General features: G+C 42.0%; 1 protein-coding gene across 1 annotated transcript in view; it reads right to left on the reverse strand.

Annotated features, from left to right (window-relative positions):
- Positions 1-12,092, reverse strand: part of clcn1a (chloride channel, voltage-sensitive 1a) — a 57,990-nt gene that overhangs the window by 34,011 nt on the left and 11,887 nt on the right. Inside the window, exons 2-7 of the mRNA XM_080442530.1 lie at positions 7,007-7,119; positions 6,384-6,589; positions 5,981-6,112; positions 5,414-5,542; positions 4,381-4,514; positions 68-145 (exon numbers count right to left, since the gene is read on the reverse strand). Coding sequence (XP_080298656.1) covers positions 68-145; positions 4,381-4,514; positions 5,414-5,542; positions 5,981-6,112; positions 6,384-6,589; positions 7,007-7,119 — 792 coding nt within the window. The remainder of the gene's footprint in view (positions 1-67; positions 146-4,380; positions 4,515-5,413; positions 5,543-5,980; positions 6,113-6,383; positions 6,590-7,006; positions 7,120-12,092) is intronic.

Consider the following 12,092-nt stretch of genomic DNA (forward strand, 5'->3'; position numbering starts at 1 on the left):
AAAAAAAACGTATTTGTGCGATTGTACAGAATTGATCATTAATGATTGACTCAGACGTTCTGCTCACCTGATAGACTCCTGAGACGAAGGACATGAACCTGCTCAGAACACAAGCACAGATACTGGCGATGTGCACGAAGGGACCCTGGAGAGACAACCACGGGTTGGAATGAAAGCCTGTAATGTAATGCACGTGGTTCCCAAACTTTGGAAAATCTCAAAAGTGTTTGCGCCCCCCCCCCCCACCCGTCTGTCCACTGAACATCTGATTCTGAACACACATCCATTTGGCCGCCGTGTTAAGTAACCCATTCCCATCAGGGAACCCATTCCGTCAGGGAACGCATCTCTGTCATTGTCTCCGCCAGGCCGAAAGGCATGGCGAGAGAGTATGTTTTGCACCCCGTCTGTCTGTCCGTCCGTCCGTCCGTCCGTCCGTCCGTCCATCTGTCTGCGAGCAGCTAATCTCCGGCACCGTTGGCCTGATCGCAGCGAAACTTTGCACTTTTACTATTGGTATAGTGGGCTGGTAACTCTCATTGTTCATTCTTGACAGTTCTTGTTCCTGTATGTTCTGTCTGTAGTATATTTAAGTCAGGTTTGTGTTGTCCCATTGAGACACGTACGTTTTGGCTCCACTGTATTCGAATACTTTTAAATCTCTCATACTTTCAAAATCTAAGTTGTCTGTCTCTCATTATTGTGTTCTTGTACACGTGGTGGACCCTCCAGGGCAGATCCTTTTGTCTATGTTTAGTCTATATATCTTGTATAACCCCGATAACATTCTCAGGGGTGTACGGTGTGTGGTTTGGATGTGATAAGTTAGCAGATCCCCTGGGCTAGTCCACACGTGGTAAACATGGTGAAAATATATTACTAAGGTGTAATATTACTAAGTGAAAATATATTACTAAGGTGTAATATTACTAAGTGAAAATATATTACTAAGGTGTAATATTGACAATTGTGTGAAGATATATTACTAAGGTACACAAGGTACACATGTAATATTGGCAATTGTGTGAAGTATGGATATTTCTTTAGCTGTGTTGTAGAGGACAGTGGCCACTACATTTAAGTTATATCCATTTGTGTTGTAGTTGTGTAGTGGCGAGGGCCACTGCATTTTACTGCATTTTACTGCTTTTATTTTATTTTATTTTATTTTTGTTTGCTTTATTGTTAAATTGGTTCTAACTGTAATTGTATTCTTGCTCTGTAAAGCACTTTGAGCTGCATTTCATGTCATGAAAGGTGCTATACAAATAAAGTTTATTATTATTATTATTATTATTGTACGTTCTGAGTACCCCGTCCCCGTCTATAGATTTCAATCACACTGTTTACAGTAGAAAGGTTTGTCTCGAGTGTGGACACGCTGGTGACTTTTCAGGTTATCTAACCGACTGAAACTCTTGCCACACTGTTTACAGTAGAAAGGGGTTTCTCCAGTGTGAATACACTGGTGTATTTGTAGCTTACCTAACTCACTGAAACTCTTGTCGCACTGTTTACAGTGGAAAGGCTTTTCTCCAGTGTGGACACGCTGGTGACTTTTCAGGTGATCTAACCGATTGAAACTCTTGTCGCACTGTTTACAGTAGAAAGGCTTTTCTCCAGTGTGAATACGCTGGTGTCTTTGTAGCTTACCTAACTCACTGAAACTCTTGTCGCACTGTTTACAGTAGAAAGGCTTTTCTCCAGTGTGAATACGCTGGTGTCTTTGTAGCTTACCTAACTCACTGAAACTCTTGTCGCACTGTTTACAGTAGAAAGGCTTTTCTCCAGTGTGAATACGCTGGTGTCTATGTAGCTTACCTAACTGAATGAAACTCTTGTCGCACTGTTTACAGTTGAAAGGTTTTTCTCCAGTGTGGATATGCTGGTGTCTCTTCAGGTTATCTAACAGACTGAAACTCTTGTCACACTGTTTACAGTAGAAAGGTTTTTCACCAGTGTGGACACGCTGGTGTTTCTTCAGGTTATCTAACAGACCGAAACTCTTGTCACACTGTTTACAATAGAAAGGTTGTTCTCCCGTGTGGACAACCTGGTGTGTCTTCAAGTTAGAATTGCTACTAAAACTCTTGTCACATTGTTTACAGATGTGAGTTTTCTTTCCTGTGTCAGTCAGACAATGTGTCTTTACTTTCCATTGAGTTAACGTCCTGGTAGACTGTTGACTACTGTAAGGACTTCTTCTGCTGAGTTTTCTTGCTGCTGGCTCGTTGTCGGGAACAGCGGGTTCATCGTCAAAGCTGCTGCTATGCATGGGCTGTAATGGTCCAAGAATGTAACTAATGATGTGGGACCTTACGAACCTCCAGGATTGGTTACGGGGCAATCACCTGACTCTCTGCTGGAATAGTTCCTCTTGTAGGCGATAAAGGCTTCCTCAATGTCTCTCTCCATGTGTGTCATTCACACTGTGCAGTCTGGTTTTAAGCTCAGCTGATTCAAAGCTCCCGTCATCATTATGTTGTCACTATGGTGTCAGCCATGCCTAAATATGGAGTTCCATGTCATTTACTGAGATAAAGTCTCAGCCCATTCAAACCTCAATTGTCGTCTTCCAGTATGAAATTAAGTTTAAAAACAAGTGTGCTTCTAGGAGCGCAGGTCTCAACCAGGCCGGGTTGCCTACCAAGGGCATGCAAACTTCAGAAGGCAGAGTCATTGCCAATTAGAATGGAATCTGGAAAATCTGAGTGATACATCTTGATCAAATGACCCCAGAAAGGCGCTCGGGTGGCACAGTGATAAAGTCTCTGCCCACCACCAGGGAGGTTATGGGTTCGAATCCACGTGGTGCATCCGGCTTTGTCGAGTGTCTGTACACGAACACAATTGGCCTGTGTTGGGGAGGGGAAGCTGGGCAAAGGAGGTGATATTTGTCAATGCACGTACTCCTATGGGCTGGTGTGGCACCTGTCAGCAGGGAGTGTTAGGCGGGGCGGAGTAGGACGAAGGCAATAGCAGAGACAACTCACAAATGTAAGTGGGGAGGAATCAATTGGCATAACGACTACATTGGGGAGAAAAATGGGTAGACAGCTAAATAAATGACAGCAGATATTACGTGTAACGATTTGTGTGAGTTTTGGACAAGATCGGTAGTTATAGCAAAAGGTTTATTTTTAAAACGCAAAAGCCGTAAAACCAGCCATTTAGGATGCTCTCAGTGGTTCCTCTTAGGGTTGGGTATTGCCTAAAACCTCATAATACAATACGTATCGCAATAAAAGGGTCCCAATATGATATGTATTACGATACATGTTGATTTAGAATAATAACAGCTCACACCTACATCGCACTGCCTATCCGACCAATATGTCTGAGTCACAGTGTAGGGAGCTTTGTCAGAGTACCCGTTGGACCCGTCTGTCTACCTGTGTGCCTTTTATGCCCATAAATGGAGATATCTGTATCTGTCAGTCCTTGTCCCTTTTATGCCCATATATGGACATCCCTGATGTCATCGGTGTATGCCCATATATTGGAAGCCCATATGGGCATATTGGTTGGATCGGCGGTTCTGGACAACTGGGCATCGCACTCCCTCCCATGTTTGAAATATGTTAACCACACAAATATTGTATTGGGGGGTCCCTGTAACAAAGTCAGATGGGGGTCCGTGGCCAAAAACTTTTAGGGGTTCTAAAAGTTTGAGAACCCAGCTGTGTTAAAACCGGGAAAGCGTAGTGCGATTTTCGAGAAACTTTTCACGCACATTCCCACAAGGCCGAGGAAGAGATGCCACTAGAACATTTTCAAATCAGCCTCATGGTGGCGCAATAACCTACCTGAACTGGCGGAGACCTGTGCTCCGAGGAGCACTTTTTCTAGTTTTAGATTTATTTGGCTATCAAAAAATAGCATTGCTTGTCAAAAATATACAAGCACCGAGTGCCACGCTATGAGCTTGTAGATCTGCTATTTTTGAAAAATTGTGCATTTGTAACTCAATTGTCTAAAAAAATGACAATTTTTCAGAAAAACTATTGTTGCTATATCAGTGGTGCTCAAACTTTTTCTTGTCAAGGACCACCCCACATTAAATATGTTTTTGGCCGCCGACCCCATCAAAATATGTTGTTCCAGGGACCCCCCAGAAGTAAAGACGTGAGTTAAAAATGTTGTTTCAAAAATATATATGTATATATGTATGTAAAATATATACATGTTGTATGAGCTATGAGCTTGTAGATCTGCTATTTTTGAATAGCCAAAGCATAAAAATAATGGTCATAGCTAAACTCTAAAATGACACAGATGCGTTAAAATGTGGTGCATACTGTACATGTCATTTGGCCCTCTGCGGTGGCACACATGATAACAACAACCAGTAAATATGATGTGAATAATAATAAGACTCGCCTCTTTCCCAACAGGCATGCCACTGCCAAGGGCCGCAGTGAGGCCAATGCATTTAGCGATGAAGGCCTTGAAAGTCAGATACTCTTTCAACACCACACCTCGCAGGATGGTCTTCAACTCTGGAATACCAGAGCCTGGGGGGTGAGAGGAAGGGGATGGGAGAGGACAGGGAGAAGATACAAGTGAATGAACAGAACAAGAAACCTGCATTAGTACTGTAGAGTACAATTTACTCTACAATTCACTCTTAACACATTCAATAAAATATATTATGTTTGAGAAGAATTCTGTTGCAGAGAGATTGTCAGAACTGGCCATTCTCAGCACTGAAAACAATACACGTACAGTCTCAACAGGCTGGGACTTTGCTTGTTTGCTCGCTTGGCTTGTTACTGTCGGGCAGAAACCTTGTATCTCCATAATTCAACTTTTTTTTCACAAATTAATGCCATACTTCATTTAAAAGTGCTTGTAGATCGGCTGTTTTCACTATTTTAAAATGTTTTTACAAAATACAAAAGGAACGTTTTTGGGACATACAAGGTATCCACGTGACAGCAACGATTTGCATGCTCAACAAGTTGTTATTCCGCTGCAAGCTTGTAAAGGCCATACAGATCATGTACGTAGAGATAGTCATATACTGTAGTGCGGTGGTTCTCAAATTTGATATATATATTTGGCCGCAAACCCCCCCATCTGAAAATGTTTTGTGCCAGGGACCCCCAGAAGAGAAGATTTATGTAAAGAAAAAATGCGAGAGAGAGAGAAAGGGAGAGAGAGAGAGAGAGAGAGAGAGAGAGAGAGAGAGGCAGATGGATGGAGGAAGAATTAAGTGACAGATAGAGGCGAGAGAGATTGAGGGGAAAATGTGATGTCCTCACATTTGTGTGTGTGTGTGTGTGTGTGTGTGTGTGTGTGTGTGTGTGTGTGTGTGTGTGTGTGTGTGTGTGTGTGTGTGTGTGTGTGTGTGTGTGTGTGTGTGTGTGTGTGTGTGTGTGTGAGTGTGTGTGATTGAGAGGGGGGTACACACCGATGGCTTGCGGCGCCACCAGGTTACAGAAGAGGGAGGAGAACATGATGAACATCATGGGGTAGGAAACCCAGGTCACATACTGGAGAGGGATGTTCCCTCTGAGCTCACCATGGATCCACTTATAGGCTGAGAGGAGAGGAGAGGAGAGGAGAGGAGAGGAGAGGAGAGAGGAAGAGTACGGGAAGGGATGGAGAGAGAGGGATGAAAAAAGAAAAGAGATTTAGGGCTGCAACTATCAATTATTTTCTTTGGCAATTAAACTACAGATTACTTTCATCAATTGAATAGAGAAGCGTGTTTTACCACCACTCATCATTATTTCATACTTTGTATTTCATACACTTTATACTGTGTCGTATTATTTTTTTAAATAGCAGATGTACAAGCTCACACAGCTTGTAAATCATCAAGTATTTATTTGTATCGATTAGTTCGATTAACTGTTGCACCCCTACATTCATTTGAAGGAAAGGAGGGACACAGACAGAGAGAAGGAAGAATTGTGCAGATCAAGCATTCCTGTGGTGAGAAGAATTGCATTGTGGGATCTGTAGTCCTTCCTACCTTGCAGGCTCTTGGCGCTGGCATAGTCCATGGTCCAGCTAACCAGAGCCATGGTGATGCCGAGCAGGATCAGAAAGATCCAGTCCTCTCCCAGCTTGGTCACCATGAACCTCTGCACCCGAGGTATGCAGTCTGCAAAAACACAAATGTACCCTAACTTTGCAGCTCTCATGGATTAGAGCAACAACAAAAAATCTCACGACTCAAACATTTTGTTAGGCCAAGTCCTAATGTGCGACTTGGTGAGCAGTGAAAATTTATTATTTTATTTTTACTAAAGACGAGAGGCTGCGGCTCCAAAGTACCATAGCGTTAAGGAGAACTCCTTCTAACGCTATATGGACCGGCAAGGCTTACTTACTTACTGTGTGGACTTCCACGTGTTTTGTGGAGATTTACGTACCTCCGCATTTGGAGTAGGATCGTCTTTTCTTTACAGAAGACGATTGTTCCGCCGCGGGTTCCTCCTCGAGGCCCACCTCTGTGTCAGAGAGACAAGGAGGTGGTGGTCTTCCTCTGTGTCTGGTGAGTGGCCTCTCTCTGTGGCCTCTCTCTCCGTGTCGGTGGCGACTGTGTCCGTGGTGTAAATGGTTCTTCCCGTGGCTGGGGCTGTCACGATTAAACATTTAAGTTGGCGATTAATTGTCAACTGACAAATAATTGTGATTAACGATTTAATTGTGTTTTTGCCATTGAACTTCTTATTCCTGTTTGCCTTTTAGGCTTCGTAATCAACAGTTGCACAGGGCAGATATGACAAAATAACTAAATTAAATATACAAAGAAATTACGGACATATCTAATAATGTTATAGTTAAATGTATTTTTTTTAAATAGCGGAAATAGCTTATTTACAAGCTCACAAGCATGTGAGCTTGTAGATCTGCTATTTCTGTTATTTTTGAAAAACTTTAGAAAATGTATTAACATTTTTCCACATGGAAACGATGACGATTATGCAAAATAATTGCGATTATCTCAAATAATTGCGATTAGGCGATTATGTAATAATTGTGACAGGCCTACCCGTGGCTACTGTGGTGATTGTTGCCATGTCTTCTGATCTGTCTCTCTGTCAGCAGGCGGGTGGCCTCTCGTCGTCCGGACCCCCCCTGGTGCTCCTGGTACTCGCCATATAGCTGGAAAACACAGTCACGGCAATCAATACAATAGGTCAGTCAATCAGTGATGTTTTTTACTCGGTAAGAAAACTGAACGAAAACAACAGAACAACAATAAATCAACCACGAATTTGATCATTTATTTAATTCATCCATTCACCTCAATCAATCAATTATAGGTTTATAGGTTCGGGATTTGTAGTGTGCCCCCCCCCCCCATCCAGTTATTATACTGGCCCGGGGTGCAGTCCGCAGACAGAGAAAAGAAAGAGACAAGAGAATATAAGATACTTTTACTTAAGTAAAACATGTGAGTACTTTTTCCACCACTGAGCTAGTGCATGTGGGACTCCCTAAACCACTGTCAGTCCATCCATTAATCAATCAATTAAACAAGACTCATTACACTGTGAATTAGAAATCCGCTACTTGTGCCTGTATGAGTGAGTGAGTGACAAATAAAACCTTGTTGATTCTAAACGACCAATCCACCAACCCACATACCAAGCATCATTCATACATTCACATTCTATGACAGCCCCTTGTGCTGCCAGACAATAAAGTCAATCTCAGTTAGGCATCATCCATTCATTAGACATAAATACAGATTGACAGTAGTCAAATGAGTGTCATGTTTTGATAGATTGATTGAATCGTTTAACAGTTTGCAAAAAGTACAGAGGTACAGTTATACAATAATTCTAGAAGAATAACACAAAAAAGCCCTGAGGGCTTGATTCCATTGTGGTTCTGTGTATTAATCTCTAGACATATAAAGACATATAAAGACATACAATATTACACAATAAATCATCAATACTAGGAGCAGTAAAAGTATATTTACAGGAAAAACAGTGGGGGGTCAGTTCTTTTGACAAGCTAGAAGACTTGTAAATTGCAGACAGGTGCCCTTTTGTGGCGGTTTTGAAGGAGGGTAGGTGGCAATAGTAGAATGAATTCATCCCCATGTTTGTACCGAATCTGGGGGGAATGAGATCAGTGGAGATCCCTCTGGTGTTGTGCCCGTTTCTCACTCTTTTCTCACCTGTCAAAGTAGTTTGACAGGTACATGGGCACTGGACTTGAAAACCAGGCCCATTGCAAGTTGCTGATGTACTCTGTCCTCTACCCTGAGCCATCCCACCCTAGCATAATGAGCAGGGGTTGGGTGAGTCCTAGGTGTGAGGTTTTGTAGTCTGGCCAGTTTGTTTTGAGGTCTGTAGTTTTGATTGTAGTATCTTTGAGGTGCAAGAGTACCATGCAGTGCATGCATAATCCAAATGACATTGGATGAGTGCTCCAGCTAGTTTTAACAACAATAACAAAAGCAGATCTACAAGCTACAACAGCTCACAGGGAGTAAGTGCATAAACTTATAGTCATGGAACTCAAGTACCTTCTGCAAATTTCAAAACAACTGTAGCAAAGAGATTCATTCTTTGAGAAAGTTTATTTGCTGGCAAATCTTACATTTATAGTAGTACTAGTAGCAGTAGGCAGTAATTGTCATAGTTAGCAGCAATACTGTACATGCAATATTAACAGTAATTAGCAGTAGTGTTCATTTAACTCTGGATTTTAAGATGTATAATGTACTTACTTAGTGTTTGAAATCTAAAAGGCAATCAGATTGTTTTGCCATAAGCTCATGTGTTAGCGCTATACAATCAACAAGGCTCACATGACATGATAACTTTAATGGAACTATAAATCCATAACTCTCCCTGCAGAATACTATCTGTGAGTTACAAGTGTATTGGTCTAGTACCTGGGAGAGTGTAGGAGTGTGATAGTACTCTCCTGTTGGCAGTGTACCGTGGCTGAAACCGCTTCTAAAAATAGCCACGGACCATGCATGCGCTGACCAAAACAGCTCTAATGGAAGCGGAAACATGGGCTCTGCCTCTAGGTTTATCATGGCTGGAACCCATCCATGACCATCAGCCTGGACATCTGGGGAAGAGATTAGACCTCAGCCGCACTCACTCACTTCACTGTCTCCAAGGCTCTCTCTCTCGCTCTCTCTCAGTCTTTCTCAGTTACTAGTTCCCAGTCTCTCCCTAGATCTAAGTCTCTCCCTCTTTCTAATACCATTGCACCTCTTCTTTAGACTCTCTCGATTTTTCCTTCCCGCTCTGTTGCTCTCATCTTTCTCTCTAGACCTATAAAACTTCTACTAACTCTAAACAGACAGACAGACAGACAGATGATGTTTTGCACCCCAGATATAACTAATCTACAAGATGACAGCGCGTTGTGTATTCAATGCGTTGTCAGCTTATAGCTTATGGTTATTTTCAGCACGTCGACGTTGGTGTATGACGAAGTATAAATGGGGCTTAACACAGCCTTCCAAAACAAGTTTTCTCTGTACCATATGGTAGGGTGATTAACCCAGTGCCATAGTGAGGTCGTAGTTCATGATGACTCAGTGAAATAAAGTCATCTTAAAGATGGCCGTGCAGGTGTGAGCACCTGGGTGCACACACACACGCGTTTGAAAAATAAGCTTATATTCTCTATCCACACACACGCTACTAGACTCAATGTTATTCTCTTCATTTTTATAGTCAACTATCAAAGCAAATTTATATCATCAGGTCAGGTGTGTAGATCGCATTTTACGAGTGTTAAAATCAAATCTATAAGATCTTGAATCTTCATATAGATGTCCTTTCCTTCTTTACGTAACCCTCTTAGGAGCAAGGATAGAGGAGCTATGACAGGGCAGAATATGAACCTGCCCTCCCTCCACTCTACGAGACACAAAACAGCAAAGGGGTCAAAGTGTGGTCCAAAATGTCTGACAGCACTGCCTTTGCAAATACTTGAGCTGGTAACGTCAGAAGGAATGGAACACCATGCACCGACACCGTGGTGGTGTAACAGCCAAGACTTACTCATGAAAGAATGGGATGCCATGGTCAACTCACTGAGCTGCACATACACTACGTGAACAATAGCAACTGGGCACCAAGTCTTGTGTGGCACCCAGCTGCCACACATGCACGTGCACACGTGTAATATTTAACCCATTCAATCCGGGAACGCATCCGTGTCATTTTAGATTTCTTTGGCTATTCAAAAATAGCAGATATACAAGCTCGTAGATCTGTTATTTTAGAAAAATCCTGAACATTTGTGCAAATCTTTGAATATATTTTTAAAGCGAACATTTGTAACTCAAATCTTTGCTTCTGGGGGGTCCCTGGAACAACATATTTTCAGATGGGGGTCCGCGGTCAAATACATATCATTTTGGGAGGTCCTTGATATGAAAAGGTTTGAGCACCACAGATATATAGCAACATACGTATTATTTTCAAAAAACTGTTTAGAAGATTAGATTACATTTAAAAGACATTTGTAGAATCCCCAGAGGCAATACAATTTGAGTTACAATTGTTCGCTTTAAAACCTATATTTATTCAAAGATTTGCACCAATTTTCCATGATAAAAAAAAAAATGCAGATCTCCAAGCTTGTATATCTGCTGTTTTTGAATAGCCAAAGAAATGTTAAAATGATACAGATGCGTTCCCGGTCTTGATGGATTAAGTTTATGTTCGGGGTGGGGTTGTGAATTGATCTCTTGCCAGTGCTCGCAGGCATCTCTTCACCCCGAAGCCATTTCACACTGGATGTTGACAGGCCACAGGTGCAGTGCATTGTGAGGGATTACAAAGTGTATCGTAATCCCCTCCTCTGCACATCATAAATTACTGTGGACAGATATTCCAGTGTAGCTGGTGGAATATTACAATATTACGTGACCACACTGAAATATTGCACAGAGGAACTGACATATTGCACAGATGGAGGATGCAATATACATGGATTGAAGCAAAATAAAGTCTCACGACTGAAACATTTTGTTAGGCCAAGTCCTAATGTGCGATTTGTGAAACAGCATGAAAGGAGCCCCCCATCACGCTATAGTGTTGTGTTTCATAAACAAGCAAAATATGTAAAATTATTATTATTTTGGTCGCCACACAGCCAGCCAGTTGAAGAAATTGCAGATTGAGGCTTTGACCTTTGATTTTATGAAATATCCGAGATCATTAGGGATTTCTGGATGATTGGACATGTATTCTATCGCTAGTTTGACCACTTCAAATACTCTTTAATCTTAAAAATAACTAATAAGCGAAGATAGGCTATACAACACGTCGCAGGCGCGTTTTTAAGCTTGTAGATGTAGCTTGTAGCGTGACACGCTATGACTGGACTCAGTTGTGGCGACAGAGAACTTTAATGTATGAATATTTCTGATCCATTCCATGGAGATTACTAGTTTTAGTTTTTGATATTTAGATTTTTCTTTTTAAACAAACTTGTTATATTTTCAAATGATAATGTCAATTTGATATCCTTGTTATACCTATGGACTACATTTACTGTCTGTATATACTACTGTTTATGTAGCACACACATACTTCCTGTACATATTAAGCTGCTCATATGTTTGTCATAATTATGGACTTACTGTACCCCGTAGTTGCATTGTTAACAACGTAATCTTAATACCTTTTAGATTCCTGCAAGGGGTATTAGGAAGGTGTGTCAGGCACGCGTGTTGTTTCCCCTGCACTGCATTATGCATTCATGCAGTTGTAAACACACATTCACACCTGCTGCCCCCTGTGCCCGCCAGCCCGTGTAATCTTCTGTTGGCAACGGGCTTCCTGGATCAGAAAACCCACAGCCTACAAAGGCGATAATCGGGCCAAGCCCCGGGAGGAGTCAGTGTTATTTTGTTATGAGTTTTCTGCACCCAGCATTTCCAATAATCACATTTTATTTGACAATAGTATTAGTCTCTCTGCCAGTCTGAGCGCTGGGGAGGGAGGTTATGTCTGTGTGTCCATGTGTCCCTGGCCCTGTCTGTCAGGAGCTAATCACTGGGGTTAGACCACCAGGTTTATGAACAGCTTCCACCCGGCTACCATCAGACTGTTGAACAAGGCATGACCACCGCCTGTCATCAG

This window comes from Gymnoscopelus braueri, assembly GCF_963280865.1.
Source record: "Gymnoscopelus braueri genome assembly, chromosome: 11".
Classification (NCBI taxonomy): Eukaryota; Metazoa; Chordata; class Actinopteri; order Myctophiformes; family Myctophidae; genus Gymnoscopelus; species Gymnoscopelus braueri.